Genomic DNA, 24,670 nt, shown 5'->3' on the forward strand with positions numbered 1-24,670 from the left:
CACCTACCCTCCCCTTCACCACCTACCCTACCCTTCACCACCTTCCCTACCCTTCACCACCTTCCCTACCCTTCACCACCTTCCCTACCCGTCACCACCTTCCCTACCCTTCACCACCTTCCCTACCCTTCACCACCTTCCCAACCCTTCACCACCTTCCCTACCCTTCACCACCTACCCTACCCTTCACCACCTTTCCTACCCTTCACCACCTTCCCTACCCTTCACCACCTTCCCTACCCTTCACCACCTTCCCTTCCCTTCACCACCTTCCCTACCCTTCACCACCTTCCCTACCCTTCACCACCTTCCCTACCCTTCACCACCTTCCCTACCCTTCACCACCTTCCCTACCCTTCACCACCTACCCTACCCTTCACCACCTTCCCTACCCTTCACCACCTTCCCTACCCTTCACCACCTTCCCTACCCTTCACCACCTTCCCTACCCTTCACCACCTTCCCTACCCTTCACCACCTTCCCTACCCTTCACCACCTTCCCTACCCTTCACCACCTTCCCTACCCTTCACCACCTACCCTACCCTTCACCACCTTCCCTACCCTTCACCACCTTTCCTACCCTTCACCACCTACCCTACCCTTCACCACCTTCCCTACCCTTCACCACCTTTCCTACCCTTCACCACCTTCCCTACCCTTCATCACCTTCCCTACCTTTCACCACCTTTCACCACCTTTCACCACCTTTCCTACCCTTCATCACCTTCCCTACCCTTCATCACCTTCCTTACCCTTCACTACCTTCCCTACAATTCACCACCTTCCCTACCCTTCACCACCTACCCTACCCTTCACCACCTTCCCTACCCTTCACCACCTTTCCTACCCTTCACCACCTTCCCTACCCTTCATCACCTTCCCTACCCTTCACCACCTTTCCTACTCTTCATCACCTTCCCTACCCTTCATCACCTACCTTACCCTTCACTACCTTCCCTACCCTTCACCACCTTCCCTACCCTTCACCACCTTTCCTACCCTTCACCACCTTTCCTAGCCTTCACCACCTACCCTACCCTTCACCACCTTCCCTACCCTTTACCACCTTTCCTACCCTTCACCACCTTCCCTACCCTTCTTCACCTTCCCTACCCTTCACGTCCTTTCCTACCCTTCACCACCTTCCCTACCCTTCACCACCTTCCCTACCCTTCACCACCTACCCTACCCTTCACCACCTTCCCTACCCTTCACCACCTTTCCTACCCTTCATCACCTTCCCTACCCTTCACTACCTTCCCTACCCTTCACCACCTTCCCTACCCTTCACCACCTTCCCTACCCTTCACCACCTTCCCTACCCTTCACCACCTTCCCTACCCTTCACCACCTTCCCTACCCTTCACCACCTTCCTTACCCTTCACCACCTTCCCTACCCTTCACCACCTTCCCTACCCTTCATCACCTTCCCTACCTTTCACCACCTTCCCTACCCTTCACCACCTTCCCTACCCTTCACCACCTTCCCTACCCTTCATCACCTACCCTACCCTTCACCACCTTCCCTACCCTTCACCACCTTCCGTACCCTTCACCACCTTCCCTACCCTTCACCACCTACCCTACCCTTCACCACCTACCCTACGCTACACCACCTTCCCTACCCTTCACCACCTTCTCTACCCTTCACCATCTACCCTACCCTTCACCACCTTCCCTACCCTTCACCACCTTCCTTACCTTTCACCATCTACCCTACCCTTCACCACCTTCCCTACCCTTCACCACCTTCCTTACCTTTCACCACCTTCTCTACCCTTCACCATCTACCCTACCCTTCACCACCTTCCCTACCCTTCACCACCTACCCTACCCTTCACCACCTTCTCTACCCTTCACCACCTTCCCTACCCTTCACCACCTACCCTACCCTTCACCACCTTCTCTACCCTTCACCACTTTCCCTACCCTTCACCACCTACTTTACCCTTCACCACCTACCCTACCCTTCACCACCTTCCCTACCCTTCACCACCTTCCCTACCCTTCACCACCTTCCCTACCCTTCATCACCTACCCTACCCTTCACCACCTTCCCTACCCTTCACCACCTTCCGTACCCTTCACCACCTTCCCTACTCTTCACCACCTTCCCTACCCTTCACCACCTGCCCTACCCTACACCACCTTCCCTACCCTTCACCACCTTCTCTACCCTTCACCATCTACCCTACCCTTCACCACCTTCCCTACCCTTCACCACCTTCCCTACCTTTCATCACCTTCTCTACCCTTCACCATCTACCCTACCCTTCACCACCTTCCCTACCCTTCACCACCTTCCCTACCCTTCACCACCTACCCTACCCTTCACCACCTTCTCTACCCTTCACCACCTTCCCTACCCTTCACCACCTACCCTACCCTTCACCACCTTCTCAACCCTTCACCACTTTCCCTACCCTTCACCACCTACCCTAGCCTTCACCACCTACCCTACCCTTCACCACCTTCCCTACCCGTCACCACCTTCCCTACCCTTCACCACCTTCCCTACCCTTCACCACCTTCCCTACCCTTCACCACCTTCCCTACCCTTCACCACCTTCCCTACCCTTCACCACCTTCCCTACCCTTCACCACCTTCCCTACCCTTCACCACCTTCCCTACCCTTCACCACCTTCCCTACCCTTCACCACCTTCCCTACCCTTCACCGCCTACCCTACCCTTCATCACCTTCTCTACCCTTCACCACCTTCCCTACCCTTCACCACCTTCCCTACCCTTCACCACCTTCTCTACCCTTCACCACCTTCCCTACCCTTCACCACCTACCCTACCCTTCACCACCTACCCTACCCTTCACCACCTTCCCTACCCTTCACCACCTTCCCTACCCTTCACCACCTTCCCTACCCTTCACCACCTTCTCTACCCTTCACCACCTTCCCTACCCTTCACCACCTACCCTACCCTTCACCACCTACCCTACCCTTCACCACCTTCCCTACCCTTCACCACCTTCCCTACCCTTCACCACCTTCCCTACCCTTCACCCCCTTCTCTACCCTTCACCACCTTCCCTACCCTTCACCACCTACCCTACCCTTCACCACCTACCCTACCCTTCTCCACCTTGCCTACCCTTCACCACCTTCCCTACCCTTCAACACCTTCCCTACCCTTCACCACCTACCCTAAACTTCACCTTCATTACCCTTCAATGCAAAGCAATGCAAAATTACCGTTTGCAAAATGCAAATATCGTTTGTGAAATTCAAAATGTTTATTCAGGTAAAAGTACATATGTAGAACATGTATACATAGAAATAAGACGACCAAACTGAACTGCATAATCTAAATGGGGCCTAACCAGAGCAAGATATAGCTGAAGAACAACACCAGGTGTCTTGTTACTAACGCTGCGATTAATAAATCCCAGTGTCCTATTTGCCTTATTACGAACATTCAAGCATTGATCTTTTGGTTTTAAGTTCTTACTAATCATAACTCCCAGATTCCTTTTTGCAATCCGACTTCGCAATCTCAACACCATCTAGCTCGTATCTTGTAACTCTATCATCATTACCTAGCCTCAGAACGTTACATTTATCAGCATTAAACTGCATCTGCCACTCTTTTGTCCATTTCAAAACCCTATTTAGATCAACTTGAAGTGATAGTGAGTCTTCTTCCGTGTTTATTTCCCTCCCGATTTCTGTATCATCAGCAAATTTGCAAATGTTACTACTCAAACCTGAATCTAAATCATTTATATATATTATAAACAACAGAGGTCCCAGGACAGAGCCCTGAGGTACTCCACTAACAACATTATCCCACTCTGACTTAACCCTATTTATACTAACACTTTGTTTCCTTTGGTACCATGCCCTAATCCAACTTAATATAGCACCCCCAATACCATGAGCCTCTATCTTTTTAATCAGTCTCATATGGCACTGTATCAAAAACTTTGATAAAGTCAAGGTACACAACATCACAATCCTTACCACTATCAACTGCTTCAACTATGCTGGAATGAAATGATAGAAAGTTTGTTAAACATGAACGGCCATTTGTAAAACCATTTCGTGAATCATTTATTAATATATGTTTTTCAAGATGAAGACGAATTGCATTTGCAATTATCAAATCAAGAAACTTTCCCACAATAGACGTTAGGCTAATCGACCGATAATTTGACGCAAGTGATCTATCTCCTTTCTTAAAAATTGGTACCACATTAGCAACCTTCCACGACTCTGGCACTCTGCCTGACTCTATTGATTAATTAAATATGGTAGACAGTGCCTGACTCTATTGATTTATTAAATATGGTAGACAGTGGCTCAAAAAGCTCCTCCTTGCATTCTTTAAGCACCCTGGCAAACACTTCATCCGGTCCTGGGGATTTGTTAGGTTTGAGTTTTGCTATTTGTTCAATAACATCCTCCCTGGTAACTGCTAAACTAGTCAACCTGTCCTCGTTGTCCATAAATAACATATTTATTAAAAATACTACTCATCTCTTCGTCATTATTAGTTATCTGACCTGTCTCAGTTTTTAATGGACCTATCCTTTCCCTAATCTTTGTTCGATATAACTGAAAAGACCTCTTAGGATTTCTCTTTGCTTGCTCTGGTATGAGAACTTCATAGTTTCTTTTTTGCCCTCCTTATCTAGTGTTTTAATATTTCAAATCAGTGTTTCGAATTCTTGTTCTAAACTGACTTCCCCATTTTTAATCCAAGCTCCATTACTAGTAGGGGTCATTATTATTTGATCTAATCAATTTGTATGGTATACTACGTTCCTGGGCTTTGCTTAGAATATTATTAAATAGGTTATATTTTGAATCCACATCGAAATCCCTTTTTACGTCACCTATCGCTGGGTTCATGTCTTCTATTGCTTTCGATTTGCAATATTTGTTAAGTCGGCAATTGATACCAAGTGCCTTCAAAAACCATCCAATTTTGAACTCCCTTTCTTGGAAGAATGCCACATATGATCGGGATTTCTCCTTTACTCCTAACTATTTCTATGGTTGTCTTACACCTCTGTATCAGTGCCTCACTCCTAACTCGATCAACATCATTTCCATCGGCACTGATACAAATAATGGGTTTGTTCCCATTTCCATCCATAATACCATTCATGTTGTTAACAATATCACCAATCTCTGCTCCCGGAACCCTAAACCTGTTCCCCTATCTTTGGCACAAAAAAGTTCTATCCATATACCTCACCTGGGAATCTCCCATAACCAAAATTCGCTTAGGTACTTCCTTTACTTTGTGAGCACCTTGAAGGACCTGCGCTCCCTTCGTTGCCTTGACTTTCGAGTGAACTGCAGCCTCCCTACAGCACTCGTCCTCCAACACCGCGAATGAGTTAAAAGTCCTTAGGATATCTGTAGGATATCCTAAGGACTTATGAAGACTTTGTCAAAGTCTTCATAAGACCCCTGTCCTTTACGACATTCCAAGACGAGGTCTTTATAATACTCGCCTCCTTCTTTGTTTCTCCCTGATGTTGTTTCAGCTGTCTTACCTCCTCCTGTAGGGAATCCCACTCTGTCCTCAGAGCTCCAACTAGATTCATCAGTTCCTTCACTACACCTTCCATTATTACTGTGATAATATTACTACTATCAGAGCTCCAGCTGACATAACCTCTCACATTGTGGAAATTATCATGTAATGTGATGGAGGTGGGGTCCCTTGACTGTTTAAAGCGTGGGTTGAACATGTGTATGAGTGGGATTGGGTGGCATCATACAAGCGTCCTCTTATGGGCCAATAGGCCTTCTGCAGTTACTTTTTTTCTTATGTAACCCTCCTCATTAATTTTGCATCATCTGCTAACATTGACCTATAAGACTCAACTCCTGCAGTCAAGTCATCTACAAAAATGAGGAATAGTATGGGTCCCAGCACCGATCCTTGAGGCACCCCGCTTGTTACTCTACGCCAGTCCGACTCCTCGCCCCCTCACTGTCACTCTCTTGGACCTGTCTGTCAGGTAATTCCTTACCCATGATAGTGCATTTTCGTCTACTCCCGCCTGCCTCTCAAGTTTGCATAATAGCCTTATGTGTTGTACTGTATCAAAGGCTTTGTGTTAGTCCAAAATTATGCAATCTGCCCATCCTTCTCTGTCTTGCCTAATTTTCGTGACCTTATCATAAAACTCCAGGAGGTTCGTCAGGCATGATTTCCCTTCCTTAAAGCCGTGTTGTTGTTTATTTACAAACCTAATTCTTTCTAGGTGAGCAACTAGTCTTAACCTTTTAATTCTTTCAAGTTCTTTTGCAAGTGATGCTTGTGAGCGACACTGGTGTGCAATTCAGTGCCTCGTCTCTATCTTCTTTCTTGTAGATTTGTACCACATTTACTTTCTTCCAGCAGCTGATTATAAGTGTATGTGACATTAAAAATTAATGTTAGAGGTATGCCGAGGGCCTGTGCTGATTCTTTTAACTTCCGTGGTGATACTCTGTCTTGCATAGAAGCTTTAGTTACATCCAGTAATGCTGTCTTCTTGAGGTTATCTTGAGATGATTTCGGGGCTTTAGTGTCCCCGCGGCCCGGTCCTCGACCAGGCCTCCACCCCCAGGAAGAAGCCCGTGACAGCTGACTAACACCCAGGTACCTATTTTACTGCTAGGTAACAGGGGCATAGGGTAAAAGAAACTCTGCCCATTGTTTCTCGCCGGCGCCCGGGATCGAACCCGGGACTACAGGATCACATGCCCAGTGTGCTGTCCGCTCGGCCGACCAGTTCCCAGCTGTAGCTACCTGTATTCTTACTTTTTCTGCTGTTACCTCAATATTTAGTAGTTTCTCATTAGGGGGCTGCTTCCTCATCTGACTGTGGGAGTTGTTCAGGCTCAGTAGTGAACACTCCATGGAAGCTGGCATACAGCTATTCACACATTTTTTTTTCATCATTTTCTGTATACAGGCTTCCCCTTTTTCGTAACCTGGTCATTTGGTCATTCACTGTAATTTTCCTTCTTATATGGCAATGGAGGAGTTTGGGTTGGATCTTTGCTTTGGAGGCAATATAATTTTCATAGTCTCTTTCTGACAATTGTCTTATGTTTATGTAATTTTTCCTGGCTCTGTTGCATCTATTCCGATTTACCTCTGTCCATTGCCCTCTCTATTTCCTCCACTCCCTCCTGCTTTGTGCTCTTGCTTCCTGATACTGTCAAGTGAACCATTGTTTATTATACGTTCTCCTACTTTATACCCTTGATGGTGATATCAATCTCTCTTCTTTCTCTTTGTACCTCAGTTTTACTTGGCCCATCATTTACTTGGTCCATCATTTACTTGGTCCATCATTTACTTGGTCCATCATTTACTTGGTCCATCATTACCTTGGTCCATCATTTACTTGGTCCATCATTTACTTGGTCCATCATTTACTTGGTCCATCATTACCTTGGTCCATAATTTCATTGGTCCACGTTACGGACTCGTCACCACCGTCTGAGTGTGGCCTGGTAATTCCAGCGCCATCTATGTGCTGCACTCCAACCCCGCTGATATTGGACGCTATGGAGACAACGCCATCTATTGGTGGGGGCGTGACACCGGCTAAATGGCTCTGGTTTCCGGCCTTGCTCAGAGAGAGAGGTCGTTATGGATGACCTCTAGTGAGGTGACAGATCAAGATCAGTGCCACCTAGGTTGTGCTACGTGCATAATATCAACTCCCCGGTGAGTAAGTGTTACCTCCTGGTTTCCCCAGTGTACCGTCCTGTTAACTGATGACGTGTTATGTCCGCAGAGGTGACGTCTGGAGGCAGCAGTACTGAGAAAGGCAGGTTACTTTGGGCAGCCTATGTTCTCTCGACTGAGTCCTGGAACACGACTAAGTAAGTCGCCGCCGATCTGAAGCAGTGTGTTGGATACTGATTACGTAGTATTAGAAGAGATCGGCGTCCCCCGGGACTGGCTTAGGGGAGAAACAGACGACAGTGAGGTGCCTGTTGGGAAGCGCTGCTAGCCGGTCGCTAGAGGCTTCTGCCAGGGGGTTCGCTACCCCTGTATTAGTTGTTTTATCTCCCATATGGCTCACAACAACCTTCCCGTCTCCCAGTCTTCCCCACCATTACCCCCCCTCCCCCGTCCCCTCGTTGTCCCCACCATCCCCCACTCCCGTCCCCTCGTCCTCCCCACCATTCCCCACTCCCTCGTCTGATGATCAAATGATCTGATGTTCCCATCAGAAAATTGGGAACATCAAATGATCTGGGGCTAGATTCACGAAGAAGTTACGCAAACACTTATGAACCTGTACATCTTTTCTCAATCTTTGGCAACTTTGTTTACAATTATTAAACAGTTAATGAGCTCCGAAGCACCAGGAGGCTGTTTATAACAATAACAACAGTTGATTGGCAAGTTTTCATGCTTGTAAACTGTAAATAAAAGAAACCAAAACCATCAAAGATTTAGGAACGATGTACACGTTCATAAGTGCTTGCGTAACTGCTTCGTGAATCTGGCCCCAGATGTTCCCATCACTGAAATATAAGATAAACAGTTCAAAAAACGAAATAAAAAAAATGAAAAAATAAAAAAATAAACTATATTCACGAATTGAACGGTATGGTAAACAACACAGCTCAATTCCAAGGCAATATCACACAAAATAATTAAATCAAAATTAAAATAAATCGAAATTTATGAAAATTCAATTTATCAATGACATCGGAAACATTGAAATGGAATCGTAACATATTTAGTATAGCATGTGTTGGTGTTATGTGCAACAGATGGCGCTGTTTTTCAAAAACGCATGTTTTTACCTGTCACAGGGGTGGCATCTATATAGTAGGTATATAAAAAGACGCGCCTATTCGAATGCAACGTTGTGTCAAAATTTCAAAGCAATCGTAAAAAGGTTTCGATGATTTCCCTCACATGAAAAACACATGAAAAAACAGTTTTTCAGAAAAAAACATGTTTTTTTTTTTTACTGTCACAGACGTGACATCTATATAGTATGTATATAAAAACTTGCTTGGATGTGAATGGAACGTTGTGTCAAAATTTCAAACTAATCGGTGAAGAACTTTCGGAGATTATCGGTTATGCACAAACGAACATTTTCATTTTTAGTTAGATAGATTGGTGGAAATGTAAATATATTGGTGAAGGGAATAGTGGTTTGATCATCCCCCCCCCCCCCCCCCCCGTCTCTCTATTGCACTATATGGCCATTTCTTGAAGGCATACTACCGACTTGGGGTCGGTTACAGTAAAAGAGGTTAATCCATCAAGAACCTGATTACTGGCCCTAAGTGACCCTAACAGTCCATCATTTTATTGATCCATCACACACACACACACGCACGTGTGTGTACTCGCCTAGTTGTGCTTGAAGGGGTTGAACTAAGTCTCTCTCTGACCCCGCCTCTCAACCGTCGTGTGTGTGTGTGTGTGTGTGTGTGTGTGTGTGTGTGTGTACTCGCCTAATTGTACTCGCCTATTTGTGCTTGCGGGGGTTGAGCTTTGGCTCTTTGGTCCCGCCTCTCAACTGTCAATCAACTGGTGTACAGATTCCTGAGCTCTATCATATCTACATTTAAAACTGTGTATGGAGTCAGCCTCCACCACATCACTGCCTAATGCATTCCATCCGTTAACTACTCTGACACTGAAAAAGTTCCTTCTAACGTCTCTTTGGCTCATATGGGTACTCAGTTTCCACCTGTGTCCCCTTGTTCGCGTCCCACCAGTGTTGAATGGTTCATCCTTGTTTACCCGGTCGATTCCTCTGAGGATTTTGTAGGTTGTGATCATGTCTCCCCTTACTCTTCTGTCTTCCAGTGCCGTAAGGTGCATTTCCCGCAGCCTTTCCTCGTAACTGATGCCTCTTAGTTCTGGGACTAGTCTAGTGGCATACCTTTGGACTTTTTCCAGCTTCGTCTTGTGCTTGACAGGGTACAGGCTCCATGCTGGGGCCACATACTCCAGGATTGGTCTTACATATGTGGTGTACAAGATTCTGAATGATTCCTTACACAGGTTCCTGAACGCTGTTCTGATGTTAGCCAGCTTCGCATATGCCGCAGACGTTATTCTTTTTATGTGGGCTTCAGGAGACAGGTTTGGTGTGATATCAACGCCTAGATCTTTCTCTCTGTTCGTTTCATTAAGTACTTCACCACCTATTCTGTATCCTGTGTCTGGCCTCCTGTTTCCACTGCCTAGTTTCATTACTTTGCATTTACTCGGGTTGAACTTCAACAGCCATTTGTTGAACCATTCACTCAGTCTGTCTAGGTCATCTTGTAGCCTCCTACTATCGTCCTCAGTTTCAATCCTCCTCATATTTTTTGCATCATCGGCAAACATTGAGAGAAACGGTTCTATACCCTCTGGGAGATCATTTACATATATCAGAAACAGTATAGGTCCAAGGACTGACCCCTGCGGGACACCACTCGTAACGTCTCGCCAATCTGAGACCTCACCCCTCACACTGACTCGTTGTCTCCTGTTGCTTAGGTACTCCTGTATCCAACGGAGTACCTTCCCTTTCATTCCAGCTTTTTCACTAGCCTCTTGTGTGGCACTGTATCAAAGGCTTTCTGACAATCCAAAAATATGCAGTCTACTCACTTTTCTCTTTCTTGCCTTCTTTTTGTTGCCTGGTCGTAGAATTCAAGTAACCCTGTGAGGCAGGACCTGCCATCCCTGAATCCATGTTGATGCTGTGTTACAAAGTTCTTTCGCTCCAGATGCTCCACTAGCTTTCTTCGCACAATCTTCTCCATCAGCTTGCATGGTATGCAGGTTAGGGACACTGGCCTGTAATTCAGTGCCTCCTGTCTATCCCCTTTCTTGTATATCGGGACTACGTTAGCTGCTTTCCAAATTTCTGGCAGTTCTCCTGTTGTCAGTGATTTGTTATACACTATGGAGAGTGGTAGGCACAGTTCTGCTCCTTCCTTTAGTATCTAAGGGGAGATTCCATCTGGGCCTATAGCCTTTGTCACATCCAACTCTAGCAAACACTTCCTTACTTCCCCGCTGGTAATCTCAAACTCTTCCAGTGGTTCCTGGTTAGCTATTCCCTCCCTTATCTCTGGGATTTCTCCTTGCTCTAAGGTGAAGACCTCTTGGAACTTCTTATTCAGTTCCTCACACACTTCCTTGTCGTTTGTAGTGAATCCTTCTGCCCCTATCCTTAATTTCATAACCTGTTCCTTTACTGTTGTTTTTCTCCTAATGTGGCTATGCAACAATTTAGGCTGAGTCTTTGCCTTGCTTGCGATGTCATTTTCGTATTGTCTTTCTGCTTCTCTTCTTATCCTGACATATTCCTTCCTGGCATTCTGGTATCTTTCACTGCTCTCCAGTGTCCTGTTATTCCTATAGTTTCTCCATGCCCTTTTACTTTGCTGCTTAGCTAGCCTACATCTCTGATTAAACCATGGGTTTCTCATCTTCATTTCACTGTTTTCCTTTTGGGCTGGGACAAACTTGTTTGCTGCGTCCTTGCGTTTTTGCGTGATGTAGTCCATCATATCTTGGGCCGTCTTTCCCCTGAGCTCTGTTTCCCATGCTATATCTGTTAGGAATTTTCTTATCTCCTCATAGTTTCCCTTTCGGTATGCTAACCTTTTGGTTTCGTTATCCCTCCTCGAGTTCAATAACCCTTCTTCAATCAGGTACTCAAACACCAATACACTGTGGTCGCTCATTCCTACTGGGGCCTCAAAATCGATTTTTCTTATGTCAGAGTCGTTCAGGGTGAAGACCAGGTCGAGTCTCGCTGGTTCGTCATTTCCTCTCATCCTTGTGGGTTCTCTGACATGCTGGGTTAAGAAGTTTCTAGTCACCACCTCCAGTAGTTTGGCTCTCCACGTATCCTCGCCTCCTTGCGGTTCCTTGTTCTCCCAATCAATCCTTCCGTGATTGTAGTTCCCCATGATGAGCAGGTGGGATCTATTTCTACAGGCAGCAGAGGCTGCCCTCTCAATTATAGTGTTAACTGCCATGTTGTTGTTTTTCGTACTCTTGACTGGGTCTTCTGTCATTTGGTGGAGGGTTATATATTACTGCTACTACTATTCTTGGTCCTCCCATTGTTATGGTGCCTGCTATGTAGTCTCTGAAACCCTCACAGCCCAGGATGGCCATCTCCTTAAAATTCCATTCCTTTCTTATGAGTAGGGCCACTCCGCCTCCTCCTCTACCTTCGCTCTCTTTCCTTATTACTGTGTACTCTTGAGGAAACACGGTATTCGTTATGATTCAAGAGAGTTTTGTTTCAGTGAGTCTACATCTGGGTTCACTTCTTGTGCTCCTTCCCTTAGTTCACTTGCCTTGCTTGTGATCCCATCTATGTTCGAGTACATTGCCCTGAAACTGACTCTTTTCTGCTTCTCCTCTGGGGGGAGGACCTGTGGGGTCTGGGGTGAGCGGGAGCTGGGAGGATCTGGTAGGGGAGACTGGTAAAAGAGGAAGGGCTTGGGGGGTGGGGGGGGAGGGGGAGGGTAGGGGGAGTGGGTGAGAGGAGGAGGGTTGGAGGGGGTGAAAGGGGGAGGGTTGGAGGGGGTGAAAGGGGGAGGGTTGGAGGGGGTGAAAGGGGGAGGGTTGAGGGGGATGAGAGGAGGAGGTTTGGGGTGATGGGGTAGAAGGGGGGGGTTTGGGGGGGCAGTAAAGGGGGGAGGGCATGGGGGGAAAGGGAAGGCTGTGTGTACTCACCTTGTTGTGCTTGCGGGGGTTGAGCTCTGGCTCTTTGGCCCCGCCAAAGTGTGTGTGTGTGTGTGTGTGTGTGAGTGAGAGAGAGGTAGAGCCATAAGCCCCAGCAGCTCATGGGGGTGACCATATAAGCATACGAGCAAGTGTTGTCGGCAGTTGCAGGCGGCGGTAACGGCCCTCGTGGACGCACCACCAGCAGCAGCAGCAGCAGCAGCAGCAGCAGCAGCACCAGCAGCAGCAGCAGCAGCAGCACCAGCAGCAGCAGCAGCAGCAGCAGCAGCTCCATTATTACCGAGCGGGAGTGTGCCGCCTCCCAGCACTCCCACTGGTGCTCCTTGCTCACTCACACCCTCAACCACCAACACTGATATGTTAATAACCAATAGCAAACATGAACCAGGAACCGTGAACCAGATAACGTGAACCACCAACTGTGAAACAGTAATTATTAACCAGCAACGGTGACCCAGTAATCATGAACCAGCAACGGTGAACCAGTAATCATGAACCAGCAACGGTGAACCAGTAATCATGAACCAGCAACGATGGACCAGTAACCATGAACCATGAGAAGGTGGGGGGAAGGGAAGGTGGTGACGGGAGAAGGTGGGAGGGAGGGAAGGTGGTGACGGGAGAAGGTGGGAGGGAAGGTGGTGACGGGAGAAGGTGGGGGGGAAGGTGGTGACGGGAGAAGGTGGGAGGGAAGGTGGTGACGGGAGAAGGGGGGAGGGAGGGAAGGTGGTGACGGGAGAAGGTGGGAGGGAAGGTGGTGACGGGAGAAGGGGGGAGGGAGGGAAGGTGGTGACGGGAGAAGGTGGGAGGGAAGGTGGTGACGGGAGAAGGGGGGAGGGAGGGAAGGTGGTGACGGGAGAAGGGGGGAGGGAAGGTGGTGACGGGAGAAGGTGGGAGGGAAGGTGGTGACGGGAGAAGGAGGAAGGGAGGGAAGGTGGTGACGGGAGAAGGTGGGAGGGAAGGTGGTGACGGGAGAAGGAGGAAGGGAGGGAAGGTGGTGACGGGAGAAGGTGGGAGGGAGGGAAGGTGGTGACGGGAGAAGGGGGGAGGGAAGGTGGTGACGGGAGAAGGTGGGAGGGAAGGTGGTGACGGGAGAAGGAGGAAGGGAGGGAAGGTGGTGACGGGAGAAGGTGGGAGGGAGGGAAGGTGGTGACGGGAGAAGGTGGGAGGGAGGGAAGGTGGTGACGGGAGAAGGGGGGAGGGAGGGAAGGTGGTGACGGGAGAAGGTGGGAGGGAAGGAAGGTGGTGACGGGAGAAGGTGGGAGGGAGGGAAGGTGGTGACGGGAGAAGGTGGGAGGGAGGGAAGGTGGTGACGGGAGAAGGGGGGAGGGAAGGAAGGTGGTGACGGGAGAAGGGGGGAGGGAGGGAAGGTGGTGACGGGAGAAGGGGGGAGGGAGGAAAGGTGGTGACGGGAGAAGGTGGGAGGGAGGGAAGGTGGTGACGGGAGAAGGTGGGAGGGAAGGTGGTGACGGGAGAAGGTGGGAGGGAAGGAAGGTGGTGACGGGAGAAGGGGGGAGGGAAGGTGGTGACGGGAGAAGGGGGGAGGGAGGGAAGGTGGTGACGGGAGAAGGTGGGAGGGAGGGAAGGTGGTGACGGGAGAAGGAGGGAGGGAGGGAAGGTGGTGACGGGAGAAGGGGGGAGGGAGGGAAGGTGGTGACGGGAGAAGGTGGGGGGGAAGGTGGTGACGGGAGAAGGTGGGAGGGAAGGTGGTGACGGGAGAAGGTGGGAGGGAGGGAAGGTGGTGACGGGAGAAGGTGGGAGGGAGGGAAGGTGGTGACGGGAGAAGGGGGGAGGGAGGGAAGGTGGTGACGGGAGAAGGTGGGGGGGAAGGTGGTGACGGGAGAAGGTGGGAGGGAAGGTGGTGACGGGAGAAGGTGGGAGGGAGGGAAGGTGGTGACGGGAGAAGGTGGGAGGGAGGGAAGGTGGTGACGGGAGAAGGTGGGAGGGAGGGAAGGTGGTGACGGGAGAAGGTGGGAGGGAAGGTGGTGACGGGAGAAGGTGGGAGGGAGGGAAGGTGGTGACGGGAGAAGGTGGGAGGGAGGGAAGGTGGTGACGGGAGAAGGTGGGAGGGAGGGAAGGTGGTGACGGGAGAAGGGGGGAGGGAGGGAAGGTGGTGACGGGAGAAGGTGGGAGGGAGGGAAGGTGGTGACGGGAGAAGGGGGGAGGGAGGGAAGGTGGTGACGGGAGAAGGTGGGAGGGAGGGAAGGTGGTGACGGGAGAAGGGGGGAGGGAGGGAAGGTGGTGACGGGAGAAGGGGGGAGGGAGGGAAGGTGGTGACGGGAGAAGGTGGGAGGGAGGGAAGGTGGTGACGGGAGAAGGGGGGAGGGAAGGTGGTGACGGGAGAAGGGGGGAGGGAGGGAAGGTGGTGACGGGAGAAGGTGGGAGGGAAGGTGGTGACGGGAGAAGGGGGGAGGGAAGGTGGTGACGGGAGAAGGGGGGAGGGAAGGTGGTGACGGGAGAAGGTGGGAGGGAAGGTGGTGACGGGAGAAGGGGGGAGGGAAGGTGGTGACGGGAGAAGGGGGGAGGGAAGGTGGTGACGGGAGAGGGAGGGAGAGAAGGTGGTGATGGAAGTTAAGGAGGTGAAGGAAGAGGGGAAACAGGGAAGGAGAAAGGCGGTGTCAAGAGCCACAGCTCGGTCCTGCAAGCACAAATAGGTGGGTTAAAATAGGTGAGTACACACACATATATAGGTACTCGAATATATGTTCACCTGTACGTACACAAACCAAGTTGAGAGGCGGGACCAAAGAGCTAATGCTCAACCCTCGCAAGCACAACTAGGTGAGTACAACTATGCCAGTACACACACACACACACACACATACACACACACACACACACACACACACACACACACACACACACACACACACACACACACACACACACACACACACACATACGACTGACTGAGCAGCATGCTGGATACTAGTCCTGTGGTCCGGGATTCAATTCCCGTCGCCGGCGGACACAGAAGGGCAGAGTTTTTTTCACCCTGATGCTTCTGTTCACCTAGCAGTATATAGGTACCTGGGAGTTAGACAACTGTTAGCTGTTTTTTTATACCTACTATATAGATGTCTCATCTGAGACAGGTAAAAACTTTTTTTTTTTTTAAACAGCGCGATCTGTTGCACGTGATAGCAACATACACTGTACTAAATATGTTATGATTCCATTTCAGTGTTTCCAATAGCATTGATAAATTTAATTTTCATAAATTTCGACTTTTTTCATTTTGATTTAATTAATTTTGGATGACATTGCGTTGGAATTGAGCTGTGGTGTTTACTATATCGTTTATTTTGAAAGTAATAGTATTGATGCCAAACCTGTGACAGGTAAAAACATTCTTTTTTAAAGAAACAGCACCATCTGTTGCACGTAAAAGCAACACATGCTATACTAAATATATTACGATTCCATTTCATTGTTTCTGATTGTACTGACATATTTAATTTTCATAGATTTCTATTTTTTTGTTATTTAGTTATTTTGTGTGACAGTGCATTAGCTGTGTTGTTTACCCAACCCGTCCTCGACTCAAGTCCATTACATCCAACAGTTGACCCCACAGACGCATTCATAAACTTTTACATGCTGTTCATTCAAAACAGGAATTTTCTCACAAATAAAATAATATTATAATATATTAGCATATTATCCATATATAGGCATAGGTTAGGTTAGGTGTTTAGATTCTGTTGGTGATTATTTGTATTTGTAGTGCGTGGGTGAAGCACTTATAGAGTTGTGGTTCGAACATAATTCGTCAGTGAAGCACTTGTTGCCGAAGTACTCTAACGAAATCAGTTGTGAGTCGTGTGTAAACTGTTTTTCATTCATAACAGGGGGTTCGGCGGATGCATGGAATCCCTTTTGGGTCTTTGTTTGGAGAAAGGCCTGTGTTTACCATACCGTTCATTTCGTGAGTATAAGTATAGATGCTACACCTGTGACAGGTAAAACCATATTTAAAAAAAAAAAACGCCATCTGTTGCACATAAGAGCAACACAAGTTATACTAAATATGTTATGAATCCATTTCAATGATTTTGATTTCATTGATAAATTGAATTTTCATAGATTTTAATTTATTGTCATTTTTATTTAATTATTTTGTGACATTGCGTTGGAAAAGAGCTGTGCTGCTTACCATACCGTTCATTTCATGAGTATAGTTTTTTTTTTTTAGTTTCATTTTTTCATTTCGTTTTTTAACTGTGTTTCATATATTTCAATGATAGGAACATCAGATCATTTGACGTTCCCAATTTTCTGATGGGAATATCAGATCATTTGCGAATGTGTTCGACGAGGGAGTGGGGAATGGTGGGGAGGACGAGGGGACGGGATTGGGGGATGGTGGGGAGGACCAGGGGGCAGGGCTGGGGGGTAATGGTGGGGAGGATGAGGAGATGGGGAAGGTGGGGACGAAGGACAAGGGAATGGAGAATAGTGGGGAGGACAAAGGGAAAGAGGAGTGGGGGATGGTGGGGAGGTCGAAAGGACAGGGAAGGGGGGAATGGTAGAGAGGACGAGAAGACGGGGCAGTGGGAGACGGTGGGGAGTACGAGGGGGACAGTGAAATGGGGAATGGTTAGAAGGACGAGGGGACAAGGGAGTGGGGGATGGTGGGGAGGACAAAGGGATGGGGAGGGGGGAATGGTGGGGGAGAACGAGGGGACGGAGGAGTGGGGAATGGTTGGGAGGATGTGGGGATGGGGGAGTGAGGAATGGTTGGGAGGACGAGGAGATGGGGTAGGGGGGGGGGGAGGACTGGGAAACAGGGGTGGGTTGCTGTGGCTCAGCAACGCACATGCGTTGCTGAGCCACAGCAACGCATGGCCGGGTACCCCTAGTCTATACAAATAAAAATGTAGATGTTCGTTTGTTCAAAATTGCTAATCTTTGAAAGTTCTTCTCCGACTGGTTTGAAAATTTGATACAACATTCCATTCGCATATGAGCGTGTTTTTATATACATATTATATAGATGCCACGTCTGTGACAGGTAAAAACAGGCTATTTTTAAACAGTGGTTTTCAAGTAAGTTTTCATGTAAGGAAAATCTCCAAAACCTTTTTATTGATGTTTTGAACTTATGACAAAACGTTGCATTCAAATACGTGAGTGTTTTTACGTATCTACTAAATGCCACACCTGTGACAGGTAAAAACATGCTTTTTTGAAAAACAGCGCCATCTGTAGGACATAATAGCAACACATGCTGTAATTTCAGACAGTTCTTCACTGATTACTTTGAAACACAATGTTTTATTCGAAATATGCATATGTTTTTATATACCTACTAGTAAAAACATTTTTTTTTTAAACAGCACCATCTGTTGCATGTAAAAGTAACACACACTATATTAAATATGTTACGATTCCATTTCAATGTTTCCGATTGCATTGATAAATTGAATTTCTATAGATTTTTATTTATTTTCATTTTGATTTAATTATTTTGTGTGACATTGCGTTAGAATTGAGCTGTGTTGTTTACCATACTGTTCATTTCATGATAATAGTTTATTTACAATTTTTTTCATTGTTTTTCATTTCCTTTTTTAAACTGTTCTTCTTGTTTTTCAGTGATGAGAATATCAGATCATCTGATGTTCCCATTTTTCTGATTGGAACTCAGATCATTTGGGAATGCATAGGACGAGGGAGTGGGGAATGATGGGAAGGACTAGGGGACAGGAGAGTAGGGGATGGTGGGGAGAACGAGGGGACGGGTGAGTTGGGAATGGAGGGGAGGACGAGGGGATGGGGGAGGGGGGGGGAGTTGTGGGGAGGACAGAGGGACAGGGAAGGATTGCTCGTTCACATTGAGCCACAGCAGCACGTACAGCTAGTTAGAAATAGAATTGGTCCTAACACCAATCCTTGAGGAACTCCATTCGTTACGCACAAGGGGACACAGGTGGAAATTGAGTGCCCAAATGAGCCTTAAAGACGTTTGAAAGAATTTTTTCAGTGTCAGAGTAGTAGACAAATGAAATGCATTAGGAAGTGATGTGGTGGAGGCTGACTCCATACACAGCTTCGAGTGTAGATATGATAGAGTCCAGTAGGCTCAGGAACCTGTACAATAGTTGATTGACAGTTGAGAGGCAGGACCAAAGAACCAGAGCTCAACCCCCACAAGCACAACTTGGTAAGTACAACTAGGTAAGTACACACACACACACACTTACACACACACACACACACACACACACACACACACACACACACACACACACACACACACACACACACACACACACACACACTGACGTTTGAGTATCTGGTTGAAGAAGGCTTAATAAACTCGAGGAGGGGTACTGAAAACAAAAGGCTGGCATTCTGAAAGGGAAACTATGAGGAGATAAGAAAAATCCTAACAGATATAACACGCGAAACAGCTAAGGAGAAAGACGGCACAAGACATGATGAACTACATCACCCACAGGTGTAAGGAGACCGCAGACAAGTTTGTCTCGATTGAAAAGGAAAACGATGAAATGAAGATGAGCAATCCATGGTTTAATCAGAGATGTAGGCTAGCTAAGCAGAAAAGTAAAATGCCTGGATAAACTATAGAAATAACAGAACACTTGAGAGCAGAGAAAGATACCAGAGTGCCAGGAATGAAAATGTCAGGTTGAGAAGAGAGACAGAAAGGCAATAAGAAAATGACATCGCAAACAAGACAAAGAAATGTTGGAGAAAAACAGTAAAGGAACAGGAAATGAAATTGAGAATAACCTAAGAAATTCCAGGAGGTACTCACATTAGAGAAAGTAGAAGTTTCAGTGATAAGAGAAGGAATAATTAACCAGGACCCACCAGAATAGTTTGAGATTACCAGTGAGGAAGTAAGGAAACTGTTGCTAGATTTGGATGTATCAAAGGCTATAGGCCCAGATGGAATCTCCCTTTGGATACTGAAGGAAGGAGCGAAAGCACTGTGCCTGCCACTCTCCATGGTGTATAACAAATCACTGGTAACAGGGGAACTGCCAAAAATTTGGAAGACGGCTAATGTAGTCCCGATATACAAGAAAGGGGATAGACAGGAGGCTCTGAACTACAGGCCAGTGTTCCTAACTTGCATACCATGCAAGCTGATGGAGAAGATTGTGCGAAGAAAGCTGGTGGAACATCTGGAGCGAAAGAACTTTGTAACACAGCATCACCATGGGTTCAGTGATGGCAAGTCCTGCCTCATAGGATTAATTGAATTCTACGACCAGGCAACAAAAATCAGGCAAGAAAGAAAGGGATGGGCAGACTGCATATTGTTCGATTGCCAGAAAGCCTTTGACGCAGTACCACACAAGACGCTAGAGTAAAAGCTGGAGATGCAGGTAGGAGTGAAACGGAAGGTACTCCGTTTTATAAAGGAGTACCTAAGCAACAGGAGACAAGTCACTGTGAGGGGTGAGGTCTCAGACTGACGAGACGTCACCAGTAGAGTCCCGCAGGGGTCAGTCCTTGGACCTATACTTTTTCTGACATATATAAATGATCTCTCAGAGGGAATAGAACCGCTCCTCTCATTGTTTGCTGATGATGCAAACATTATGAGGAGGATTAAAAAGAGGACGATAGTAGGAAGCTACAAGATGACCTTGACAGACTGAGTGAATGGGCTGACAAATGGCTACTAAAGTTCAACTCGAGTAAATGCAAGGTAATGAAACTAGGCGGTGGAAACAGGAGGCTAGACACAGGATACCGAATAGGAGATGAAGTACTTCATGAAACGGACAGAGAGAAAGATCTAGGAGCTGATATCACATCAAACCTGTCTCTTGATGCCCACATAAAAAGAATTACACCTCCGGCATATGCGAGGCTGGCTAACATCAGAACAGACTTCAGGAACCTGTGTAAGGAATCATTCCGAACCTTGTATACCACATATGTAAGACCAATTCTGGAGTATGCGGCCCCAGCATGGAGCCCGTACCTTGCCAAGCACAAGACGAAGCTGGAAAAAGTTCAGAGGTATGGCACTAGACTAGTCCCAGAATTAAGAAGCATGAGTTACGAGGAAAGGCTGCGGGAAATGCACCTCAAGACACTGGAAGACAAAAGAGTAAAGGGAGATATGATCACCACCTACAAAATTCTCAGAGGAATTGACAGAGTAGATAAAAAAAAAACTGTTTAACACGGGTGGTATGCGAACCAGGTGACACAGGTGGAAGCTGAGTACCCAAATGAGCCACAGAGACGTTAGAAAGAACTTTTTCAGTGTCAGAGTAGTTAACAGGTGGAATGCATTAGTCAGTGATGTGGTGGAGGCTGACTCCATACACAGTTTTAAATGTAATAAATGTAGCAGTTCCTTAGCCCAGTAGGCTCAGGAATCGGTACACCAGTTGATTGACAGTTGAGAGGCGGGACCAAAGAGTACCACAAACACATCTAGGGGAGTACAACTTGGTGAGTATACACAAACACACAGAAAACACTTTCCCAAGTCAACAGAAGGAGGATTAACTGAGCACCAATTATTTTGTTCGCCCTAGTTCAGCCATCAGTAATTGAGGAGGTGGTTGTTAAGCACTATGCGGGTGGTGTTCCAGGGCGGACCAGCAGGGTGAGGTCCACTGGGAGCTACGGGGAGAGACGCTCTCAGCCAGCTAACAGCAGTCTCAACACCAACACTCATGTACTCATATGGGTAACAAAATAACGTTCAGATTTGAGAAGAAAGTCTGTAACCTGACAGAAGGAGAAGGAGGGAGGGGAGATGGAGGGAGGGAAGACGGGAGGGAGGTATGGAGGGATGTATCTGTGGCTGGGAGAGCCATGGTGGTGTATCACTCTTGGGATGGCAGGAAGGTATGTTGGGGTCAAAATCAACCTACCCTGACCAGGGAGCCGGTCGGCCGAGCGGACAGCACGAGGGACCTGTGATCCTGTGGTCCTGGGTTCGATCCCAGGCGCCGGCGAGAAACAATGGGGCAGAGTTTCTTTCACCCTATGCCCCTGTTACCTAGCAGTAAAATAGGTACCTGGGTGTTAGTTGTCACGGCTGCTTCCTGGGGGTGGAGGCCTGGTCAAGGACCGGGCCGCGGGGACTCTAAAGCCCCGAAATCATCTCAAGATACCCTCTCAAGATAACCCTGGTTTTGCGCCCTGGTGAGGCCACTCCAGACCGACAACCTGTTACGGCCCTATTGGGTCGCAACCGGGTTCTTCTCTGATGTTATTAGAGTTTGGGTATCCGGCCCCAAGCTAGTAGTGGCTTTCAAGGGATGCGTTCCATAACGCAAGTTAAATTAAAGGGAAAGGGATACAAATGCACTGCTTTTGTATATATATTGCTACCACCACCATAAATATATCACAGTCACACGCGGGGTTGCTATAACTACACTTATTATATACAAATTAGTCTTCCTCTGAAGACACAGGATGCTCCACGGTGCTCAAGATGAGTAGCCCTGGTTCTCTTCTTCGTGGCACACGATGAATCCTTTGATTCCCTCGGCGAGTCTACCCCAGCCACAGGCCAGCCAAATCACAGTCCCACTGGGTGCACCATCGTGGAGGCCTTCAACCACAAATCCAGCCTGTAGCTGGCAGGTTCCGATCAGCTCCGCTGTGTAGGCCACTCCACGACCGATACTAGGGTTGCAAGCCCTAGGCAGGAGCCTCGTGTGATTCTGCAGATCACTCTCCGCATCACAGTGGCTAGTCTCTTCCACCAGCCAGCCCCCAGATAAGACGATTCCTGGTACTGCCACGTCACAGGCAGGCTAACACACTCAACAGTGTTCGTCCGGGGGTGACTCACAGCTTCTGCAGCAAACACGTGGAGACCTTGGCTGCCTTGGGTAGACTGATCCATCATCCAATACAGCAGTCCCAGATCGACTCTGTAATCAGACACGTCATCAGTACTAGGGACGCTCTAGGGCACCTCACTTACAGGCTTAGACACCAACGTCCACCTATCCACTCCATAGATGGCATTGCTGTCTAAGCGCCACCTCACCAGAGGTCAGCAGCGGCTATGTTATGAGCTGATTGAGACGGGAAACCAGCCCCTGTGGCCGGTATATCCTGTCCTCACTAGATGGCTTCGTCCATTTGGAGGGGGTTTCGGGAGCCGACCCACAGATGGCATTGTCGTCACTGCTCCGTGCTCGGACGCTGGACTCGGGTCCGTAACACAACCAGAGCGCAACTCCATAGTCTCCTGAGACTGATGGTTGCCTACTACATGTTGGGGTCATACAAGAAGTATGACCCCAACACCCGCTGCATACTGACTGTGGCAACACCCCCAGACAACTGCAACACCTGCCACAACACCTGCCTGACACACACAAGATAAACTTCACGCTCGTCATTAGCGCCACAAACACGTCAACAATACAAAGTTTTCCTCGCTGGCGTCCGCCATCTTTCATTGGTGGCGTTGCCAAACTTCTCAGACTTCTCCCAATTTTCTGCAACATTTTAGTCTTTTTCGCCACGTTTGCTGAACTCCTCTGGCTTTTTTCTGCTGGCTACAGACCTGGCCACAGACCTGGCCACAGACCAGGCCACAGACCTGCTACAGACCTGTCCACAGACCTGGCCACAGACCAGGCCACAGACCTGCTACAGACCTGTCCACAGACCTAGCCACAGACCAGGCCACAGACCTGCTACAGACCTGTCCACAGACTTGGCCACAGACCAGGCCACAGACCTGGCCACAGACCTGGCCACAGACCTGGCCACAGACCTGGCCACAGACCTGCTACAGACCTGTCCACAGACCTGGCCACAGACCTGGCCACAGGCCTGGCTACAGACCTGGCCACAGACCTGGCTACAGACCTAGTTAAAGACCTGGCCACAGACCTGGCTACAGACCTGGTTACAGACCTGGCTACAGACCTGGCTACTGACCTGGCCACAGACCTGGCCACAGACCTGGCCACAGACCTGGCCACAGACCTGGCTACTGACCTGGCTACAGACCTGGCCACAGACCTGGCCACAGACCTGGCCACAGACCTGGCCACAGACCAGGCCACAGACCTGGCCACAGACCTGGCCACAGACCTGGCCACAAACCAGTGAAGGCTGGCCTCAGAATCCAAGCCCCCCCTCCCCACCCGAAGTAGTACTCCTGTGAGTCAAGGCCCATCGCCCCCCCCCTACCAGGTCAGACTCACAATAAAACGATTTACTATATCGAGGACCGTAATTGGAGTGGCAATTAAGGAAACTCATTACAAATGAGGTAGGCTGTTATCACTATCAATTTGTGAACTCCGACGTAACTAATTTGTGCAAACTATTTTGAATAAAGTTTTTGAATTTGAATTAGGAACCAGACAATGTTTTCTGGCGCAGGTCAAGCCCTAAAAAACTGTAAATGAGAGAGGATTCAATTAAATGTTGACAATTAAGAAAAAATAGAAAATTCCGATTAATGGGGAACAGACTTTGAAAAGGCATTCGACAAATGTGACTATGGAGTGATAGCACACAAAATGAGGTCAATGGGAATAACTGGTAAAGTAGGACGCTGGATACTCAGTTTCCTGTCGAACAGAACACAAAGAGTAACAGTCAATCAAATAAAATCGAATCCAGGTGCAGTTAAAAGTTCTGTACCTCAAGGTACAACCCTTGCACCATTGCTGTTCCTTGTTCTCATATCAGATATAGACAAAAATACAAGTCACAGCTTTGTGTCATCCTTTGCAGGTGATACAAAAATCAGCATGAAAATTACCTCTGATGAAGACATTGATAAACTACAAGCAGAAGTCAACAAAGTTTCCGACTGGACAGCAGAAAATAACAGCATGTTTAACAGTGATAAATTCCAGGTACTCAGGTACGGCAAAAATGAGGACCTGAAACATAATACAGAGTACAAAACACAATTGAATCTGCCCATAGTAGGAAAACAGCATGTCAAGGATTTGGAAATAATGATGTCC

At 47.9% G+C, this 24,670-nt stretch overlaps 1 protein-coding gene across 1 annotated transcript in view; it reads left to right on the forward strand.

Annotated features, from left to right (window-relative positions):
- Nucleotides 1-23,798, forward strand: part of LOC138367690 (uncharacterized) — a 26,698-nt gene extending 2,900 nt beyond the window's left edge. The window contains exon 2 of the mRNA XM_069329655.1: nt 23,408-23,798. Coding sequence (XP_069185756.1) covers nt 23,408-23,798 — 391 coding nt within the window. The remainder of the gene's footprint in view (nt 1-23,407) is intronic.
- Nucleotides 23,799-24,670: the final 872 nt, after the last annotated feature.

This window comes from Procambarus clarkii, chromosome 23, assembly GCF_040958095.1.
Source record: "Procambarus clarkii isolate CNS0578487 chromosome 23, FALCON_Pclarkii_2.0, whole genome shotgun sequence".
NCBI lineage: Eukaryota > Metazoa > Arthropoda > Malacostraca > Decapoda > Cambaridae > Procambarus > Procambarus clarkii.